Source organism: Elephantulus edwardii, unplaced genomic scaffold, assembly GCF_000299155.1.
Source record: "Elephantulus edwardii isolate Elephantulus edwardi_28Jun2011 unplaced genomic scaffold, EleEdw1.0 scaffold00032, whole genome shotgun sequence".
NCBI lineage: Eukaryota > Metazoa > Chordata > Mammalia > Macroscelidea > Macroscelididae > Elephantulus > Elephantulus edwardii.
The window spans coordinates 5,841,330-5,864,943 of NW_006399782.1; the positions used below are offsets into that span (position 1 = coordinate 5,841,330).

A 23,614-nucleotide genomic window follows, 5' to 3' on the forward strand; every position below is an offset into this window, starting at 1 on the left:
CCTGGCTACTGGTGCCAAGAGTGTTGACTGTGGAGCCAAGCAGACTAAAGCTGTGAACAATCTCAATCTCTTCACCATCCATCCTGATGCTGCCATTGGCCCAGTGGTAAGAATCTTTGTCTTCTTTACATTGAGCCTCAAACCATATTGGAGGCTGCACTCCTTGACTCTCTGCAGCAAGCACTTCAGGTCCTCCTCAGTTTCAGCAAGCAGGGTTGTGTCATCTGCATAATGCAGACTGTTGATAGATCTGCCACCAATCCTGACTCCACATTTCTCCTCACAGAGCCCAGCCTCCTGGATAATCTGTTCTGCATACAAGTTGAAAAGGCATGGAGATAGGACACATCCCTGATGTACGCCCTTCCCAATATGAAACATGCAGTGTTTCCCTGCTCTGTTCTGACAACTGCCTCTTGGCCCAAGGTTTTGCATCAGCACAATCAAGTGTTCTGCGATTCCCATTCTTCTCAGAGTCAGCCACAGTTTGTTATGATCCATACAGTCAAATGCCTTTGCATAACCAATGAAACACAGATATACATTCCTCTGGTATTCCCTGCTTTCAGCTAAGATCCATCTAACATTAGCTACAATATCCCTAGTACCACAACCCCTTCTAAATCCAGCCTGGACTTCTGGCAGTTCTCTGCTGATGTGCTATTCCAGTCATTTTTTTTATAATCTTCAGTAGAATCTTGCTTGCATGTGAAACTGGTGAGATTGTTCTATAGTTTCCACACTCTGTTGGGTCACCCTTCTTTGGAATGGGAACAAATATAGATCTCTTCCAGTCAGTTGGGCAAGTGGTTGTTCTCCAGATTTCTTGGCACAACTTGGTGAGCACGTCCAGGGCAGCACCTGTTAGCTGAAATATGTCAATTGGTATACCATCTATTCCTGGAGCCTTATTTTTTGTTATTTCCTTCAAAGCAGCCTGAACTACTTACTTCCTTCATCACCATAGACTCTTGCTCATATGTTGTTTCATGAAATTCTTCTGTGTCTGCCAGTTCCTTTCGATATAGTGACTCAGTATACTTTTTCCATCTTCTTTTAATACTTCCTGGATCATTTAATATTCTGCCTAAAGCATCCTTGATTATAGCAACATGAGGTTTGAATTTGTTCTTCAGTTCCCTGAGCTTAAGAAATGCTGAACGAGTCTGGCCCTTTTGATTTTCTGACTTTAACTCCTTGTACATTTCATTGTAATATTTTACTTTGTCATCCCTCGCTGCCTTTTGAAATCCAGGACATACCTGCTCTTCTTGCAGTCCATGGCATATTCCAAACTCTTCTCCAGCACCACAACTCAAAGGCATCAATTCCTTTTCTGTCATCCTTATTCATTGTTCAGCTTTCTGAGGAGTAGCAGGTAATGAAGACCATGGCCTTAATCAGGTTCACCTTAATCTTCCAGCTGACATCATTACTCTTCATCATTTTTAAGAGGTCCCTGACAGCCGACATGTTTAATGCAATACATTTCTTGACCTCCTGACTGTTGGTACTAAGGGTATTGATGTTGATCCACACAAGTTGAAATAAAACTTCAATCTTTTCTCCATCTATCATAATGTTGACTATTGAGCCTATGGTGAGGATTTTTTTTCTTCTTTATGTTGAGATGTACAGAAAGGCCTAGATGCCTTCCAGATGGTGGCTAACAATGGAGTAGAGTCTTAAAGGAAAATAGGATTTGGTCAGGTTAAAAAGGTGCAGATGGGAAGGACCTTCTAAGAAGGAAACAGCTTAAACAAAGGCTGGAAAATGTAAAATAACATAGAACAGAGAGAAGGCACTTTTTATGCTGTTATGTACCCTTCACAGGAGGAGGCCACACATCTTAGTCCCAAGAAGTAGCTGGTGGATTTGAATCCAGTGCTTTTTGGCCAACAATGCAACTCCTTATCACTAAGCCACCAGAGAAGAGATACAAATAGTTAAAGATGGGTCAGGGGCAGAATTCTCATTTTCCATGTAGAGAGACAGGTTGATTCTCAGCCAATACATCTCAATTGCAGCTACCATATGACTCTCAGCAGAAGCTTGTTTGTTGCTAGGATGCTGAACAACTTTTCAGCAGAGCTTTCAGACAAAGATAGACTAAGAAGAAAGTCCTAGTGATCAACTGCTGAAAAACTTTCCATAAAACCTTTATTTTTATCATAATGGTTAAATCCAATTGTGCACAGAATTACTGCAAGTCAACAACCAAGAGGAAAGCAGCAAACAACACAAATAACTAGCTAATCATTACCACAGAATTAAGTTAGAAGTGGGGGGAAGGGATGGTAAGAGAGGAAAGATAGGCAGTGGCTAGGTTAGAAATGGGCAAAGGCTGGAAAGTAAAGAACTGGGTCTTTTATTCAGTGGCTGTGACAAGTGATAATGTCATAACTGCTTTTAACTGAAGTCCCTGGATAAATAAGAGCTCATCTCATTGCAGCAGAACAGTCTAAGCCAGTTCTGACTTCACAAAGAAAACCATCCAGAACTAGCATCAATTGATGCTTCTCTCCTTCTCCTGTAATGTAATCCCCTTCTTACCTTTTTGTTCCAGATCCTTCATTGTCTGTGCCAAAGAGAACAAAGGAGATAATACATTGAAAAAAGTCAAGCACAGTGCGTGACACAGGTTTTTGTTGTTGCTGTTGTTAAGTGTCGTCAAGGTGAGTACGACTCAACTTGAAAATAATAGCGTGGTCCTATCAAAACCCAACCTGAACCCTGCCCTATTCTGTGCCATCTTCACCATCTCTGACACATTAAAGTCCAATGGTGAAAACACTGTGTCAAACTATCTCAATGGGGGACTTCCTCTCTTGTGCTGACTCTCCATCTTTCCAAGTATGATGTCCCTTTCCAAGGAATAGCCTCATCTCGCTACATGTCCAAAGTATGAAATACAAAGCTTCACTATCTCTGCCTCTAAGGAGCACTCTGGCTGTGCTTTGTCCAAGACATATCTGTTTGTTCTTTTTGCAGTCCATGGGATATTCAGTACTCTTCTCCAGAACCACAACTCAAAGGCATAAATTTTTCTTCTGTCATCCTTATTCACTGTCCAGCTTTCTGTTGCATAACAGGTGATGGAGAAGACCATGGCCTGAATCAGGCACACCTTAGTCTTCAAACTGACACCATTGCTCTTTATTATTTTAGAGATGTCCCTGACAGCCGACTTGCCCAATGCAAAACATCTGATTTCGTGGCTGGTAATATGAAGGGTGTCAGTTGTTGATCCAAGCAAGATTAAATCATTGACAGCTTTAATCCTTTGTCCATCTAGCCTAATGCTGACAGTTGGTCTTGTGGTGAGGACCTTTGTTTTCTAGATGTTGAGATGTAATCCATACTAAAGGCATGCTGAATATATATTCATTCCTTTCTTTTTCCCTTGGGTTAAAACATAAGCTTACTGTAATAAAAAAATAGTTGTTTTCTGATTAGAGAAAATCAGAGTGCAAAATATCATGCTAAAATCACACATTGTCCTTGTTAGACATGCTGCCACCCAGCTCTGTGTAAAGAAGCACATAGTTATGCTAGATCTTCAGAGACGTCTGTCCTCACTCTTGTCTTCCTCACGCTAACATAAGAAAAAGTCTCATCCAATCTACTATGAACACAAATATTTTCAGACTTTAAATAACATGCTAGTGTTTTTCCCCCCAAACGCACCCAGTCTGGATTAACTCAACTCTTCACAGCACTGGCAACACACATAATATCTCCCTACATGGAAGAAATGGTTACGTAGAAGTCATTAAGTCAAATAGATGAGAAGCAAGACCAACCAACCAAGGCAGGAATCAGTCTAGGCAGCCCTGGGCTGTTGACATTGGAGGGTCAGTTTTGTTCCATCTGAACCACAGATGCTGATAAAACATGTTCAGGAATGGAGTGAGGGAATGTGTTTCACTGTTTCACTCACTTCCCAAAATGTAGAATTGAAAAGGTCAACTCTATTTATTACAAGCTGAGAAAATAGTGTTCAATTTTATCCCAGAACTAAATTTAGGCATAAACTGACATCTAGACCTTGGCAAGTGAATTTAGATGAGCTAATGCTTGTTCCTGGCACACAGGATATACTTAATAAATGGTAACTATTATTGTTACTGCAAAAACGGAGTGTCTGTTGGATGTTCTCATCCAGTTCTCCCATATAACTTAAAATAATTGTTGCCAATCACTTGAATAAATGGAAAAACCCCAACATGGGCTAAAAAGGAGGTTGTTATCCCTTCTGACATTCTTCCCTAATAGGAGGGGTCTGTGCTAAATGGGCTTGAACATGACCAGACATGACCCTTCTTTTGTCTTCCCAGAAGCAGGCTCAGCCATGAGTCCTGGGCAGGTTTGCAAAAAAGGTGAGGGTTATATTCATGCCGGAGAAGATGCTAGTTGATATTTGTAGCTTCTGAAACCAAGCTACCATAGTATACCCCACACGAGCTCAGGCAGCACTCAGTGAATGGAGTGTCCTTTCATTCCTCTAAAGCTGTCAATTTCCCTAGCAATTTTATTCAGAAGATTAAGATGAATTGTTTCTTTAGATAATTTATATTACTCTTAAGACTAGGGTAGAAATAACTAAAGACATTATGATAATATTTTCAATAGCTTTTTTCACTTTTCTGTTCCTTAAAAAAAATCCATATTGTGGAATTTATTTAAGTCATCTAGTCTTCCAATTGGAAGGAGGAGTGGTATCCACTTCCATAATAGCTTGCCTCCTCCGGAAACCCTATGAACCTGGAGAGAGGATGAAAGGCACCCAAGCGTTGAAGACTCTCCTTCATAGGGTCGCTATGAGTCACCTGCGACTCTACGGCACTTAACAACAACAGCAACAGTCTTCCAAAGCGTTTGTTGAAATTTCTTTTCCACTCCTGTCCTATTATCATCCTCTAACACAAATGGCTTAGCTCCCGTTCTTCCTTGACATCCATTTGGTCACCCAATCTGGCTTTCTTTTCTGTAACCTGTCTCTGGTGTTTGCACTTCCTCATCCAACTCAACCATGACCCACTGGGCCAGGCCAGGTTCTTGTATACTCACTTTCAGAGTAGTATAAAAGGTCCCACATGGGTTTGCCTCCCAGCTCCTCCTCCCACTGCAAGGTGAAATGTGCCAAAATGTCAGTGACTTAGCAGCAAGAATGTGAGCGTCCCCTGAAATCACGAAGCAGTAGATGGTGCTCTTGTGCCAGTTCAGAGGGCTCACACAGGTTCTGTTCCATCAAGCACACTGATTGCAGGCTGTGCCACTGTCTGCTATTTACCTAGCTCAGACTGTGACCCTCTAGAGAACACAGAGTTAGCTTACACGCCAGGAATTTGCAATATAATAGGCAACAAATAGTTATAATACAAGGTGGGCTGGAAGATCAATATGAGGGGGTGAATAAGGGCTACAGGAAAATGCTAAGAAGGAAAATGCTAAGTGGTGGGCACATCATCACTAACAGAGAAAAATGGAGAACAGCAGCATTTGTGCTGGACCTTCAGCTCAGACAAGGTTTCAACAGGAAAAAACAGTGAGTTGCTGACATCAACTAAGTTGTGAGAAGGTGGGACCATGCAAAGCACAGAAGAGATGTCCTGACTGATTAAAGTCCACCTAGAGTCACATTGTGCATTCTGTGTCCTTCTTGGGAAAATGGTCAACTCTACAGGGAAATCTCTAAGGACGGAACAACTGTACTCTGAGATAGGACCAGTTAGTTCAAGCTGTTCTGAATGGAGGAATTAAAATATTAATTTTGTTCTATGACCAGGAAAGGACATGCCAAAGAAGAGCTATTCTTTTATCACATAAGCAGCTGCCCATACACCAGGACTTTTCTTAATCTAGGAAAAGCTTACTAAGAAAATGCTGGAGTTGAGCAAAAGAAACAAGGAAATACTATTTCTTGGTGGACACAGAATGGAGGAGGCAGGGGAAGAACCCTTTAAGGATCCCAGCAGGAGGCATAGTTCATTCAAGGGAATGCAATATGCATTCAAGGGAATTCATATCACTTTGCACAGCTTACCACAAGTTTTCTGAGTCTCTCCAAGGTTGGATCATGAGACTTTGATTCTGCCAAAGAAGACCCAGGTAAAGTTATAGGACAGAGGGCTGTATATTAAGTGTCCTTGAGTAGAACTTTTACCTGAAGAACACTTGAATGTTGCTGATCAAGGTACATCTAACTCTGGACACCAGCAACCTAGAACTCCACACTTTGATATAAAGCATATATACACCTGTTGTTGTTGTTAAGTTGTAGATGACTCATAGTGAACCTATGAATTAAAGACTTGAACACTTGTATAATTTTCATCTTTTCTCCATGTTCATAGAGTTTCCGGAGGCAAGCTATTTTAGAAGTGCATGCCACTCCTGCTTCCACGCTTGTTTTAATCTGGAAGCTCCACCAAACACTGTTCACCATGTGTAACCATTATCATATTTGACACATCAGTGTCACAGTGTTCAGCATCACAGCAACCAGGAGTTACCTCTGTACAGCAAATGGAGAAACCAGTGCTATTCCACTTAGAAGAATGTTTGACCAAAACAATTAAAACCAGACCAAATGTATTTTTAAATAGGAGGCTCAATAAAATCAACTCACACCCCATAGCGAGTAAACATTGCACCATAATCCTCTCCAGAACCAGAACTGCAGAGGACTTCCAAACTGGACTCCAGCTCATATTGCTGACCAAATGCATTTTTAAATAGGAGGCCAAATAAAATCAACTCACACCCAATAGTGAGTAAACATTCTACCCTAATCCTCACCAGAACCAGAAAGCAAATCTCTGTAGAATCCGGCACTCCAGTTAACTTCCAACACCTACTTATACAAAACACCTTTCTTTTTCTCAGTTGTAGAGGTGGAAACAGAATTTGTAGATCCCTCCATATCTTCTCTCATATTTGGGAAAAAATAAATGGTTCCAGGAAAGTCACCATGAAACATCTAGTAGTTGTTCACTGTTTCTGAGTTGGCCCAAGTCATGGTTACACACAGTGAGGTAAGACCATAGTGATCAACAGAAAGCTTTGATTGATTTTAAAAGTGAATCTCTGGGTATTTCTTCTTAGTCTGTCTTAGTCTGAAAGCTCCACTGAAACCTGTGTTCCGTTTCAATTTGAATTTGTGTGTCATCCTTGTGCAGGGGCCATGCTAATCTTCTCTGTATCGTTCCAATTTTAGTATATGTGCTGCCAAAGCGAGCATGGCAGTGAAGCCCATTTGAGAAGCACAGAGTAACAGAGAAGTTCATCTGTCTACTATTGAAGTGCATAGGCAGGAGGATTTCAATACTAAGGCCTCTTGCATTAAAAATTAGAATCTTGCTAGTAGGTAACCAAGGGTCTAGAGTCCATGACAAATGAAAACACAAGGAAAGAACTGATGAGTATTTATCTGAAACAGAGAAGTGTGAGGAGGTCCAGAGGTCTCTAAATTGTTGAAGGGTTTTCCTGTGGGAGAAGGAATGTTCTAGGGGACTCCAATGGACTGAGTCGGCACCATAAGGTGGATGCTCTAGGAAGGCAGATTCCAGCTCAGTGGTAGAACAGCTTTCTAACAACAGAGCCATTTAACAACAAAGCAGACTGCCTGCCTCAAAAGCAGTGTATTCTCAATCCATTCATTTGCTGATGGGCATCTGACCTGTTTGCATGTTCCTGTTATTATGAATAACACAGTTATGAACGTAGGTGTATATACCTTTGCTCATATCTCAGTTCTGATTTCCTTCGGGTGTATTCCTAGCAGTGGAAGAGGTGAGTTATATGGGACTTCAATGTTCAGCTTTTTGAGGAAACACTAAACTGCCTTCCAGAGTGATGGTTGTACCACTTTATAATCCCACCAGCAGTGCATGAGAGTTTCAATCTCTCCAGATGCTCTCCAACATTTCTTGCTTGATATCTTGTTTAACTTTACTGCTGGGATGAACAGAGGGGGAAATAGCAGAATATGGTGGGCAGATGGGGGTGGTAAAAGAACAAGAAAGATTCAATGGGGACTCGAAAATAATGGGATAATAACATGCATATATCAATAGTAATTAAGTTTATAAAATATAATGTAAATGGATGATTGTATTAAACACAAAATAAATGAAAGATTATAGAAATAATATTTATGAATAAAACATAAGATATATGAATTATTGTATGCAAATAATTTTTTTTAAAGCATTGTATTCCTAGACCCTAGTAGGGCGTAGAAAGTCTAACAGAATTTGTGAATCAATGAAGCTGGAGAAGGGATTCTGCCCTGGGTGAGGAATTGAGCCCTCTAACACAAAGGACCTAGGATTCCAAGATGCTCCCATTAGAACCTGCAATCTCATTTTCTCATGTCCTCTGCTTATCCAGGGAGGAGTGTGGCTGGATTTCAGATCCTCCTTTCTGCTTTTTTTTTTCCTGTTTGTAATTTTTTTAACTGTGACTGTAATAAAGGTTTACAGAAGGGTTGCTGCTTTCATTCATTTATGGTTACAAATTTTCCTCCCTTCCCTCCTCTAAAGGGTCCATTTTTTTTATATGCAGTCTTTCATTTATATTATTTTTTGTTCCATATAATGAATGCTGGCATTTTGGTTAAGGATTCAACTGTTAACTGAAAAATCAGCCATTTGAACTATCTAGGCTTTCCATGGGAGAAGGATATGGCAGGGTGCTTTTATAGAGAATATACCCTAAAGAAACCAGAACTGTCACCCAAGCAGATATATGCACACCCATGTTTATTGCGGCTTTGTTCACAACAGCAAGGAGATGGAAACAACCCAAGTGCCCATCAACAAATGAATGGATAGAGAAGCCGAGGTATATTCACACAATGGAATATTATGCAGCATTGAAAAACAAGGAACTCATAAAATATTATACAAAATAGGTGACTGGAGGACATTATACTGAGTGAAATATCTTAGTCACAAAAGGACAAATACTGCATAGTGCCACTGTTATAGAACAGGACTGACATAGGGTTAGGGGGAGACAGAAAAGAGGGGATAAACAATGTACATGGCATTGAAACAGATGAGGAAGAGAACTGTATAAAAGGAATATATGATTAGGTATTATTGGCATGACAAGAGTCCAGAATAAGAGCTGCAAAGTAAAGTGGACTTGGTGGGGGGGGGTTTGGGGGGTGATGGACGACTGTAAAGCAATGAAAGAATATTTTTCATAGAAAAACTAACGTGTGACAACAAAAGAGGGCAGGGAGGTAAATGTGCAACAATGAATGGATAGAAATCCAAATTTTCTATCAACTTTCATTTAAATTTCAATTAAAAAAAGATTTAAAAAAAGAATGTTGTTGAGTACCTCCAAGTCAGAACAGACCCATAGCTGACCCTAGGGCAGGGGGCGGGGGCAGTTGAGAGGCAGTTAATCGCATGGGAGGAGATTGCCCTTCCTTCTCCCACAGAGCAGCCGGTGGAGGTGGCATCAAATTGTGTACCTTCGGGATTACAGAGCAGTTTCTTGTCACTAGGCCACCAATGGGTTAGCTAGTGAATTGAAATGGCCAAGGCATCAGTTAGTGGCCAAGTACTTTAAGTACTGTACTACAATATGCAACAGCTGGGAAAAATGAAAGCGACAAGTGAGAAAGGAAGCAGGAAGGGTGCAGGGCATACAATGTGGGGGTGAAAACAAGAAGGAAAATCAGGTCTTCAAAGATAATAAAATATATAGTTCAACAATCTCAACTCATAGCTGACCCTCCAGTGGGTTACTGTAGGCAGTAAATCTCACAGGAAGAGACTGCCCATCTTTCCTTATGGAACAGCTGGTGGATTTGAACTGTAGACCTTTGAATTGGCAGCTTAACTCCTTACTCATTCAGACCACCAGAGATTCCTAAAATAGGAACCTTGAAACCAATTTCCATATTAAACATATTGATTTTTTTTTCACTTTACAAATTGTACTTAAGTAATTTCTGTTTTCCAGAAAGGGCACTTAAGATATTTTCCTCCACTTCCTCTTCTGGAAAAGAGCAGATATACTTTTGGTTTTTCCTAATTGCCTCCCTGCTGTAATAGACACCTTGATATTTTAACTTGATTGGTTCTGCCAGGAGTGTGGTTCTTATTTGTAAGCCACCTTTTCCCCTTCAAATCGTTAAGCATGTCATCAGTGAGGATTCGATTCTCCCTGCACTTCTCAGTACTTAGTCTCTCAATGTAATGTCTGAGGAAACATGATCCCAGTCACCTAGCACAGAGGACCTTGTGTGCAACACACTCAATATTTGGACCTTAAGAGCTTTTTTGAAGGGTCTAGCAGGGGAGTGCAGCTACTCGTCTACCCTTCACCGAAGGATGGCCTTCCTTCTATGGGAATGGCTGTTGCTCAGGGAGGGACACACATGGATGGGTGAGGCAGGAAGGAGACACCCACCTAGGCAGCCAGATCAGTTTAATCAACCCTGGTGATCAATAGAGTGACAGATGTGATGGTCAGATCGCCCTCACATCTAAATCCAAGACTCAGCATTTGGAATGGAAGAAACAATAGATCAATGAATGCTTCTGTTATTGCTCTAAACTAGCATACGTTTTTCTCTCTGATGAGGTATCACTCTGGAGTTCACAGGTCAACAGGATCTACTGTTTGAGCAGAAGCCATATATGCAGGTTGCATGCACACAACTCTTCCCCCGACAGGCCCCTAGTACTCAGCTCAGCTCCAGTGAGGGGAACCTGGCATGGCTCCCTGCCACAGAGTTTGTCTGAGGGAGTCGTCCCTGCCATGTCTGAAGACTATCTCCCAAACTCCCAATTTCCTTCACCCTGTTTGTTACACCCACACTTCCTCATTCAGGCCTGATTATCTCAGGATATAAATGGGCCTGGAAATGCAGGAGAGGGGATAAAGGGAACAGGAGAAAGGATGTAAGAGGGAGAAAAAACAGCTTTAGGAGAAAAACACACATGCAGCCTGTAGAACATTGTGACTTGGATTATTTTTGGAATCCAATGTTTCTAATGTTCAAGGGGAGGAAATGAAAAAAAAGTAAAGCAGAGATTCCCAGGACCAGCGGACTGGTACAGGACACTGTGTTCTGTGTCAGGGGGCGGGATCCAGACACACTTCCTAGCACTGAGTTCAGTCAACAGGAGGTGGAGGGGCAAGGTGGCCGAGGCCTCCCTCGGAGGGGGAAGGGAAGACCAAAAGGGCACCAGAAACCTTTCGCCAAGAGCAGGAAATGCCAAACCATCCAGTAAAGACCTTATCCTTCTGGCTGCCCCAAAGGTCGTAGCTGTTGGAAAACTCCCTCTTAAAACAAAGGCAACTGAATTGCCCAGAGAAGCGCTGGCAAGCCACCCAGTTGGAAGCCTGTCAAGTGATTGTCATACATGAGGTGATCCCATCCCCATTCCTCCCTAGCCCTGCTAGTCACCACCTAGATCACTGGAATATGCAGGTTAGGAAGCCTTAGACTGTGGTTGTGTGTGTATAGGGAGAAGCACAACAGAGGGTATACCTGTTAAGCCAATATTGCAGCCACCTGGTTGTACATGAGATCAGCCTCTGAACCAAGATTCAGCTTTCCCATCTGTCCATTGCCACTCAGGCATTCCCTTCCCTAGCTACACAAGAGAAACAGGAGACCCAAATGATGGATTGCTGGCTAGATGATTTGGGGTGGGTCTCTGCTCTTTGCCAAAGTTTTCTATGTAAAAGGAAGGGCTGGGCCAGAAAATTTCTATGGCCACTTTGAAAACTGACATCCCAGAAAAATATTATGCATTATAATTACTACAATGGCACTTCAGTTTGACAAATGAGTGTGGAGTCATGCTACCGCTGGCTCAAGGGACATGGGCGTGGGAAGGTGTGGGAAATAAAAAGGACAGTGGCCAGTACAGAAGGAGGGGTGGCACATCTCTCTACCATGACTCCACTGGTTCTCATCACCCTGGGCAGGGTGAGACCACCGGTCCTGGTTTGGGCCTGAGGGAGAGACCGGACTGTTTACACTCCAACGGGGAGGGCAGGAAGCAGCAGAGGCTACTTGGCCAGGTGACAGGCATCCTGGGGATGTCCTGTATTGCTGAGGCCATGAATGGGACAGAAGCCTACTGCTGTCCAGTTGATTTCAATTCACAGTGATCCTATAGGACAGAACAGAAGTGTCTCAGGGGGTTTCCTTATTTTTAACAATATATGTTTTTAACTTTTTACTGTGATTTGAGTGAAAGTTTATAGACTTAACTGGTTTTCCATTCAAAAACTCATATGACACTGATTGTAATCCTACAATGTAACATGGATTCATCATTTTTCCATGTATTTAACCTTTTTATTCATCCTTTCAATTTTATAAGATATGATTTAATACAGATAAGATTACTATTATAGTTTCTTGGGAGAAAGATAGGCAATCTCCTCCCATGAAATTTATAGTTTCAAAAAAATCCACTGGAGGGTCAACTATGGATTAGTCCTGACTCAATAGTAATGACTTTCTACTTCATCCGTCCTATGCCACTCTTCCTTCTGAGCTTTTAAGTAAATGCTGCCCTTTAGATCTTGTGTGGTTGATTTTTCTAAGGAGTATACACAAGGAGTATTCATCTTATATCTACTGTTCATTCAAAAACAGCTAGAACAGTACATAGAGAGGGAACTGCCAGATTTCAAGTAGGATTCAGGAGAGGTCATGGTACCAGGGGTATCATTGCTGACTTCAGATGGATCCTAGCTGAAAGTAAAGAATATCAGAAGAATGTCTATTTGTGCTTTATTGATCATGCACAGGCATTTGACGGTGTGGATCATAACAAGCTATAGCTAACTTTAAAAATAGTGGAAATATCAGAGCGCTTCATGGTGTTCATGCAAAATCTATACCTAGACCAAGAAGTTGTTTTGCAAACAGAATAAGGGAACACTACATGATTTAAAATTAAGAAGGGAGTGCATCATGGTTGTTTTCTCTCTCCACACCTTTTTAACCTGTATACTGAGAAAATTATTCAAGAAGCTGGACTCTTTGAAGAAGAATGTGGCATCAAGAGCAAAAGAAGATTCACCAATAACCTGCATTATGCAGGTGACACAACCTTGCTTGCTGTAAATAAGGAGGACTTGAAGCAGTTATTGCCAAAAATTAAAGAATACACCATTTAATATGGATTGTATCTCAACATCAAGAAAACAAAAATTCTTACTATTGGACCAATAGACAACATCACAATAGATGGAGAAAAGATTAAAACTGTCAACAACTTCATCTTACTTGAAACCACAATCACATTTTTGGTAAAAGCAGTCAGGGAACCAGGAGATGAATTCCACTGTGAAAGTCTGCAGTTATGGACTTCTCCAAATTATTGGGGAGTGTTGATGTCAGTTTGAGGACCAAGGTATGTCTGATTCGGGTCATAGTCTTTCCAATTACTTGCTATGCATCTGAGAGCTGGACAATGAATAAGGATGACAGAAGAAGAATTAATGCCTTTGAACTGTCGTGTAGGAGAAGAGTACTGAAACATCCCACAGACAACCAAAAGAACAAATATGTGTTGGAGAAAATACAGCCAGAATGTTCTTTGGTGGCAAAGATTATAAAGCTTCGTTCACCTCACTTACTTTGGGCACGTTATCAAGAGAAGCTATTCTTGGAGAGAGACATGATGCTCTGAAAAGCAGAAGGGCAGCAAAGAAGACCCTCAAGCAGGTAGACCAACACAGTAACTGCTGCAATGGACTCTAGTGTGTCATGAAGTGTGAGGATGGCACAGGATAGGACAGAGTTCAGAACTGTTTGTTGTTCATAGAGTAGCTATGGGTCATACTTGATTTGATATTGTTTGGTTGAAAGTTAAGCCATGGGTGTGTTTTTGGTTCCAAGCTTGGTGGGTGAGAAAAGGTCATAGTCTTGAGGGTCCCACCAGTCTCAACCAATCATTAATTCCAGTATTTTTATGATTTTTCCACATTTTTCTCCCATCCTCTCCAGGACCCTCAATTGTGATCTCTTTTGGAGAAGTTGGCAGTGGTAGCAAGGCACCATCTAGTTCTTCCGGTGTCAGGTTTCCAAGGCTGTAAATCTTTATGGAAGCAGACTGCTATATCTTTTTGCCATGGAGTAGCTGGTGAGTTTGAACTGTCAAACTTCCAGTTAGCAGTAGACCATTTTGACCACTTCATAACCTGATCTCTTTATTCGAACACATACTAATATGCAACTAACTTTTAGCTCAATGGTCTGCTGCCTGAGAAGGCTCCTCCCTCAGTGATACCCTACAAGTATTTTCATGCTGAATAACAAAGAAGCAACATTTGTTTATTTGCACAGACTTTAAAAAAAATACCCCCAAAAATGCAAAGACATTTACTTTGGATAACTGTTTAAAGTGTTTCTGAGTCTAACTTTGAAGAGAAGAAAAATGCCATGTTATGTTGTTGTATGTCCTTGAGTCAAGTACGACTCATAGTGACCCAGTGAACACAGATCTGAACCCTGTTCTATCCTGTGCCATCCTCATCATCTCTGACACACTTGAGCCCATTTATTAATCCATCTCATTGAGGGCCTTCCTCTCTTTCACTGATCTTCCACCATCTCAGCATGATGTCTCTTTCCAAGGAATCATCCTTCCTAAGAACATGACCAAAGTATGAGACAAAGCTGTGTTATCCTTGCCTCCAAGGAGCACTTTGGCTGCACTTTCTCTAAGACGTATCTGTTCTTTTGGCAGTCTATGGGATATCCAGTACTCTTCTCCAACACCACAGCTCAAAGGCATCTATTCTTCTGTCATCCTTACTAACATTCAATTGTAATACAAAGGAGAAAGAAAGTGCTAAATGTCTCTCAGAGGGAGAGGTGAGCATCTCCCCTGGGGCTTTGGGAAGAATCATCTTCCTCTCTGTCTGCCTCAAGGACAGGCAGTGTTTTTCAGAGACTCTCCTTCTTCGTGGAGGTACCCCTTTATCCTGGGTCCCATAGGTATGATACCAGTTTGACCTTTGTGTGCCTCACTTATACCTCTTCAACTTCTCTCAAAACTCAGTTCTTCTTTTTGATCCATTAAGGAGAATGGAAAATTGTTTGGAACAAGTTCACTCGGAAGACAGCATCAGTGACACTGCATGGTCTCAGCAGGCGCAGGATGGTTCAAGAGTAAATTATGGCATAGGTAGCATGGGGATAGAGGGCAGGGGATGCCCAGAAAATAGCTATGCTGAGCCAGGCACCCAGGGGGGCACTGCCACAGACATTATCCCATTTAATCTGCACAACAATCATGGGCAGCAGCCTGCATTTTAAAACAACAACAAAATGACACAGGAGATTATGCTTCATTTACAGAGAAATGGCTCTTATTTTCTTCAATCATCAAGGCAACAACCCTGAAAACAGATACGTCTATTGCAAATATTTAGGAAAGAAAAGACAGCAAAAGAGCAAACACTGATAGAGGATTGTTGAGCTCTATAAGCTCAGATATTGTTTGGTGAGTCTCAAAGGAAGACAAATGATAGATTCACTTGGGATTGGGTGTGGTCTTTTCACACTACTCTAGAGATTCTGAGATGTCTTCTTAGAAACCTATTCTACCACCACCAACACTGCTATTACCACAGCTACCTCTACCACTGCCACATACACACACCCTGATCATCCCACTTTTCCTGCTGAAAGAAGAAAGGGTATTACACATGAAAGCCATGTGGAAGCAGCAGAAGAGTTGAAAGATACTGAATTTATCTTTGTTTGTTTGGTAGCCTCATTGAAGTGATAGATTTGCCAAAGGTCTCGTGACAAGCCCAAGTCCTACCCACCACAGCTCCATGTCTGCATGCACATGGCACTCATGGACATAAAGAGAATTTCACCATTTCTAAATGAATGTGCAGGAGGCATTTAAAAATTAGAGTTAGTCCTTGGAGAAAAGCATCATATTTGGTAGATCCTCAAGGAAATGGATGGACCCAGTCCATTGTTGCAACAATGGAGTCAGAGACTGTGGGGACGGTGCAGGATTGGGCAGCATTTCAACCTGCTGGATAGCACCTAACAGCAATGAGAACTTCCCCACAGAGGAGTGCAAGGGCAGGCACAGGCAGCCAGTGAGGGCCTTGTGTCCTCTGAGCACAGGAAACAAATGAGAGCTTCTTATCCGGGTGAGATTCTGTAGTCAGTGGAGAGGTTTGTAGAACAGAAGGCACTGCGATACCCTCTCAAGCATGGTGGACTATCTCACAAGCACGGTGACAGCTTGTTTAGGCTATGTGCCAAGCACATTATATACATGAAACAAACAAAACAAATGAAGTAAGCCAATAAGAAGCACAGCTCCAAGACTGTAAGCCCCAATGGATAGCTTTGTTCATGTTTTTAGGAGAGTCTCTCCAATAGGAGCTCTATTGTCTTTTCCAGATTGGCCTTGGACAACGGTAGAAAACGAGCCTCCTGGGTATAGACATCTGTGATGGTTAGTTTTACATGTTAGCTTGGCTCGGCTCAAGTCTCCAGTTAGTCAACTGAACACTAATCTGTGTGCCTCTGATGTAACTGTGGTTAACATTTACAATTGGTGGACTTCAAATATAGGAGATTAACGTGGATAGACCTCATCCAATCTCTTGAAGTTCTAAAAATAAAAAAGTCTGAGATAGCCCAGAAAAAAAGAAATCCTGCCTCAAGTCTGCAGAATCAACTCCAATCTCCTTAGATGCCAGCCTCCCACAGAGATTTTCAACTTGCCAGAGCCCACAATCACACGAGCTAGTTCCTGGAAATCAATCTCACTTAAGGAAAAACAAATTTTATATATGTGTGTGTGTGTGTGTGTGTATATATATATATATATATATATATATCATGAATATGGATATATACACACATATATATGGATGTGCATGGGTATGTGTAGAGAGTCATATATCTACATATTCCTATATCATGAGTATGGATATATATGAATCTCCATCCTGTTTATTTTTCTAAAGAACATTGATCAATACAGCATAATCATCGGGTGTGTCTCTTTATTGAGAAATGAAGTATTACAAAGATGTCTCAGTCATTTTCATAGACTGGAATCCTCCTAAAGTTGGCTCATTGACATTGTGCGCTCTCCTGGGTCAGAAGGCAGATGAACTGGTAATGTCAATGTTTTCTGAATCCTTACTTCTGTGACTTTTCCACCACAAGGTCCCTTACAGATCTGATTCTAAACTACTAGCCCAAATGCCCAGGAAAGTGACTCCGGGGAGGTGAGGTCCTTCACTGAGCAGCACCCACATCTGCAGGTGGCATACTTAATAATGAGGCTACTTAATCACCTCTAATCCCACAAATGTGTTCCTGATGAGGCAGAGGCCCATAGCTTCTCTTTGGTAATAGGTCATAATTACAAGACAGATACCTTCATCACACCGTATTCACCGTAGCTGATGGCTGGCTGGGAAACAGGGCTGCAGAGACTGCAATCTGCACCAGGCTAATGAGGAGCACCTGGATGGTGTTCTGTGAGCACAGTGGAGGAGAGGCCCATTAGCTGGAGCACAGGGCACTGGGCCACGGGAGAGTCCATCTTCCAACAAGGTGCAGTGTGTGTTACTTGAAACCCCTTTGAATTATCCAGCCATTTCACAAATTGCTCATTAAAGCTCCATTCCTGAGCTATAACTTCGCCTCTTCCTCAAGCCCTCCCTACGCAGGAAGGCTGTGCCTGTGACAAGACAATGACACAGTAGACACTTAATAAGTACGTGTCTACCTCCTTTATTAAACTATGAGCTGCTCCGTGATAGAAGCTTGAGCCAATCATTTTTTTTTTAAATACTTTGCTTTGGGCTAATGACAGTTGCTCAACAGAAGTTTATTAAATGAATGGTAACTGCTTTATAAATTATCCATGAACAGGGTTCCTCCTCCTTAAGTATCTAATTGGTAGACAAAATAACTCCTGTACCTCACTTCTACAATGCAGGATGGGGGGTACAGGACAGAGGTCAGGAGGAAGGGGGCCAGAGGGAGGTGGAGTCAGGGGGAAGATAGGGTCAAGGAGAAGGTGAGGATTGGGGAGAAGGTGGGGATCAGAGGGAAGGTGGATCAGAGGGGAAGGAGAGTCTGGGAGAAGGTGGGGATCAGAGGAAGATGGGGAAAAGGGGAAGAGAGGGTCAAGGGGAAGGTTGGGGTCAGGGAGAAGGTGGGGGTCAGGGAGAAGGTGGGGGTCAGGGAGAAGGTAGGTCTGGGGAAGTTGGGGCCAGGGGAAGGTGGGGGTCAGGGGAAGATGGGATCAAGGGGAAAGTGGGATCATGGGAAGGTTGGTTCAGGAGGAAGTGGGGTGAAGGGTAAGTGGGAATCAGGGGAAAGTGAGGTCAAGAGGGAGATGGAGTCAGGAAAGGGTGGGGTCAGAGAAAGGTGGGGTTCAGGGAAGGTGGGGGCCAGGGAGAAGGTGGAGTCAGGGGGAAAGTGAGGTCAGGGGGAAAGTGGGGTCAGAGGGGATGGTATTGTCAGGGAGAAGGTGGAGTCAGGGCAGAAGGTGGGATAAGAGGGAAGGTGGGGTCAGAGGGGATGGGGGAAGGTGGAGTCAGAGGGAAGGTGGGTCAGAGAGAAGGTGGGGATTAGGGGAATGTGGGGTCAGGGCAAGGTCAGGGGAAGATGGAGTGAGTAAGGTGGTATGGAGGTGCAGAAGGTGACACCAGAAGGAAAGGGGTGAGGCAGCAGCACTCCCCCTTCCAGTCTGCAAATATGGAGGGCCCACCCATTATTCGAACTCTGGGCAATGTGCTGTCACTCAGAAGGGAGACTCTGTCCCCACCCTATTTATTAAAATAGAAGCTGGGCAATCACCAGACTCCTTTGATTGCCAAGTGCTCTCCAGATATGGAACGTGAAGCCTTGGATAAGTCTCCCCCAGAAAGGAGGCTAGGATGTGGCTCATGCAGTAACCATGTCGCCACCCCTTGTTTAGATGTGCACACACAACCTTTACCCCACACTATCAGCCTCCTCGGTTCCTTTCAAAACACCAAATATGTCAAGGGCTCAGACACTTAGCTCTGCACCGGTATTGTAAAGTAATCCTGAAGCCACATAAACAGGGAACTTTGTTTCTCTCCCCTGTCCCACACCCAGAACATTTTCTGTGGTGCCTGGGTCAAGCCTGAGAGGCATTTCTTCACCACTGACTCAATATCAAAATATTCCTGGGCTGCTCTCTTCCTCTCATTCTTTTCACTATTCTGTTTTATTTTTAATAGTCTGTCTCCCTATCTTTCCCCAACCCCCCCCCCTACCCCACACACACACGTAAAAACAGAAGAAAGATTGTAAGCCTAGGACCCCAGGATAGAATAGAGGATAGAATTTAGGATAGAATCTCGGATAGAATTCAGGAATAGTGGACATGGATAAGGACAAAAAGTACATCTTTATTTCACTAACCTCTAACCAAAATAAAGACTTCTTGTTAACTATGAATCTAAGCAACTAAATTAGTGCTAGTGATTCTTGCGTCTTTGACAAGAGGAGAAAGCCAAACCCAGTCACGGCCATGAAGTCAATCCTGACCCACAGCAATCCGACAGGACACAGTGGAGCTGCCCCATGGGTTTTCCAAGGCTGCAAGCCTTTACTGAGGTAGAATGCACCATGGCTCTCCCACAGAGCACCTGGTGGATTTGACCCACTGACTGTTCGATTAGCAATTGAGTGTGTGAACTACCTAGACTCCTGTGACATTAATCAAAACTCATAACTTCATCGCTATCAAGTTGGACGACCCTTCACTGACCCTCCATTGGGCTTCCAAGGCTGAAGCTGCACAGGAAGAGACTGTCCATCTTCTTCCCTCAGAGCCTCTGTCGGGGTACAACTTCCTCCAGAAGGCGCTACCAGAGCTGCCCTGTGACACTAATGAAACACGTATTACATCTCACATTACGTCTGGACTGTTGCCATAAAATACAATTTTTGCTCGTAACTACTTCTCATAACTACTTCAGAATTGAGTTGTACTGTGAATCCAAAGGACGCCTTTCCGGTGGTTCATATCCACGCTGTAGAAGATGGGGAAACTCCTCCCACATGATTTATAGTCTTGGACCCAGTGGAGGGTCAGCAAAGAGCCAGTTCCAATTCAATGGCACTTTTTTTTAGCAAATATATTTTTATATTTATCATGTTCTTTAAAAGTATATATACATATTACAATTAATAGTAATTTTTCAATAAAATTACTTTCTAAACATACATATTTTACAGACTTAAATACTTTATAAAAAAAGTCTGTAGATGCTTTTTCTATACCAAAGGCATCCATAGCACTCAAAATTAAGTGGTCATGCTGTGTCATAAACATTAGAAAGTGGGATTCAATATTTTCTCCGGGGTGATTGGGCCAAGTGCTAGGAGCTGGCAGGTCGTGCTCCAGTGGCAACACCAAGCAAGGTTCTAGAGCAGAGCCTGTAAATACACTCTAGAAACAGACTAAATAAAACAAGCAGCTCTGATGGCCTAGTCTATGGGAGCTGTACTGCTAATCAAAGGACAGCAGCAGTCCCAAGGGAGAAAGTTGGACAATTTCTCTCCTCCCGTGAGATTTGCAGCCTCAGAAATTTGCTGGAAGGTCAAAGGCCATTCCAATTCGGCTGTGTTGAGTTGAAAGAAACCCTTTTCTGTCCAGTAGTATGATCTTGTGCAAGCCAGTTCACCTCTCTGAGCTTCCACTAGCTCAACTTGTGAAAAAGGAATAATGAGGTATCAAGTGATCCTTGTGTGCACGGGCTGAGAGAATGCACATATGGCACCAACCAGTGCGAGGTTGGTGGCTACTTGGCTGACTCCAGCACAGGCACCTTCTCTATCTGGAACTCTCTCTGAACCAGGGCTCACATAAGGCTTTGGGGTTTTTTGAAGACCGGCACTAAGAGTTCCCTAAATATTTTCCAAACATGGAAGTGGTTCAGGAACACCACAAAGTACCTCAAAGTCAGAAACATTCCAGGTAGGATTTGTGGTACTTAGTCTCTGCATGCGCTTTGGCTCTGGCCTATAGAAATGATGTGAGGCCAGTTCCCTACCCCAGCATAGGAAACGCCCAGAGTGAACAGCAGCTCTTCAAGACCTTCCCAATGATAGGTAAACAAGGCAATATACAGAGCAGCTGACTCCTGGCCAGTCAATGAACAGTGGCTAGGATCCTGCAGTCCAAGCAGCCCCTCCCAGCACAGAGCAGGACACCCCAGCCCATGCACAGGCTATGGGACTACTCTAACAGTTGTGTAAGAAACTATATGCCTCTTCTAAAACGGCATTTAATAGGAGCAAAAGTTGTTATTGAAACTGTTCTAGAAATGGGATATGCATCCTTTAAAAATTGCCCTGAAGAGTCAGTTATCAGTGGTGACGGTTGCTCTTACGTGCTGTGGAGTCAGTGCTGGCTCAAAGCCGAGTCTCCAGCAGGTTTGCAGGAGCTGTAAATTGTATGGCATAAGATTGCTCATCTTTCTCCAGAGGAGAGCCACATGACTTTGACTTGTCAGTGCAACTAGACAACCAGAGCTCTCTAATTATCAGTGGGTAGGCAAAAAACTGAAAAGAAATGTAAACCAGCTTTAACAAAAAGGGTTACCATTAAGTTGAACTCAACTCATGTGTGCGTATCACAGTAGAGAAGAGTGCTCCATAGGATTTTTAATGGCTGTGATCTTTATGTAGTAAACAACCGGGTATTTCTTCTGAGGCACCTCTCAAAAACCAAACTGGCTGGGTAATAGCTGAACACTTAGCTATTTATATGACCAGGGACTCTTTAAGTGTCCTAAAAAATGACATCATTAATTAGAAAGTGAGATTAACAATTTCCGTCCATTTGGCCCACCGTCTCCCTACCTTCTCCGCATCCTGCTCGAAGAGCCGCAGCTGGAAGCACTGGTCCAGTTTAAGCTTGCGCACGTGCCACATCTGGTGCAGGTGCTGCCGTGTGGAGTGCAGCTTGTCCAGGAGGCTGGTGATCTTGGGCACCAGGCTCTGGAAGTCCGCGCTGCCTGGGATGCAGTTGCGCCCTGAGAAGCCATCGCTGCAGCGGATGCACTGCAGCAGCCGCTGCCCCTCTCGGTCCAGCTCCTCCACAGGGGCCTTCAGCACCTTCTTTTTGAGCTGTGTGTGCTCGTCAATGAGCCGCCGCGAGCCCTCCACGTCCACAGGGAACTCCTTGCGGGCCAGCATCTCCTGCAGGTCCTCAAGGCGCGAGAGCAGGTGCACTGCGCTGTTGAAGAACTCCTCCAGGGAGAGCCGCAGCTCGATCCACTCCTCATGGTTATAGTCCAGGGAGCCATCAAACTCCTCTGTCAGCTGCGAGGGGTCCACCAGCTTTGTGAGGCCCTCCACGGACACCATGCTGGTCTGGGAAGGGGAGACACAGACAGGAATCTCAGTGACTGAGGGGGTGGCTGCAGGGAAGAAGGGGGCAGAAACAGTCAACAAGGAGAAAGAACAAACTAAGTTCATGTAATGGTAAATATAACCTACCTGAAGCAGACCAGTGGAGGAGCAAGGGCCCACAGTTGAGGGGCCACAAATAGGTCAGGGTCATCAGTTTTGACAGATGGGGTCTGGGGCTGGTTTAAAAGCTTCTCCATCCCCCCCCCCCAGTTTACCATTCTGGGAGAGACTGCTCCCTCATATTCCCCTTCCTCCCCATCCCCAAGTTCACCCCCACGGGCTTCAAATGTTAGAAGTGAGAAGAATGGGCAGAAAATCACACAAAATGCCCAGAAGCCAGTTTTTTACCACTTTAAAATCCTAGCCAGGTGTCCTCCTGCTTGGATTAAGCAATTTGCGGCAGTACTTGGGCTGGAAGGACCTCACAGGCTAGCCTCCTGCCTCAGCTTGGACCAGCTGCAGCCCAGCCCTAAGATCCTTCCTTTGTAGAAGAGGGTGCTATGAACACAACCAGAGATCGGGAGCACTAAGTTGAGGCCACCGGTTCTCTCTATGATCCAGCTACCAGCTTGAGCAGAGTGGACAACATCTATCTCCAGGAAGCAAAAGGTCTTCAGCAAGTGACAATGCACAATAGCCAAGTATTAAGAAAATGACCATTTACTCCTATAGGGCTTCAGGCTTCTCTTCTCCCTTCTGAAAGGCAGGTTGTTGTTGTTGTGTTGCCGTCGAGTCACAGGTGATTCATAGTGGCCCTATGAACAAAAGTCGTGGACATCTTCTGTATAAATTTCGTCCTCTCTCCGGGTTCATAGGGTTTCCAGAGGCAAGCTATTATGGAAGTGGATGGCAGGTTACATACATATTTAAAAAGAGCTGGGTTCAGTTCCCTGGCTTTGACTAATAATGTGATCCAGGGCAAGCTTCAGAAGCTCTCAGGGCTTCAGTCTCTTCATATGTATAGTGGAAATTAAAATACTTTGCATACAGGCTCTGCATTAAATAGAATCAATGGTTATAAAGCACTTAGGGTGCTCAGCCCAGTGTGTGCTCACCCCTAGTAGAACAATGACGGTGATGGGAAGGCCATGTCATCACTGGACCCTCAAGAGCGCTTGGTCTGTGTTATGCTACTTGATGAGCATCCCATCTTTCTCCTTTCCCTCT

General features: G+C 43.3%; 1 protein-coding gene across 2 annotated transcripts in view; it reads right to left on the reverse strand.

Moving 5' to 3' along the window:
• KALRN (kalirin, RhoGEF kinase) overlaps window positions 1-23,614 on the reverse strand; it is a 797,511-nt gene that overhangs the window by 529,167 nt on the left and 244,730 nt on the right. For both annotated transcript variants that reach the window (XM_006884214.1, XM_006884215.1), the window contains exon 5: window positions 21,896-22,408. In XM_006884214.1, the coding sequence (XP_006884276.1) occupies window positions 21,896-22,408 (513 nt within the window). The remainder of the gene's footprint in view (window positions 1-21,895; window positions 22,409-23,614) is intronic.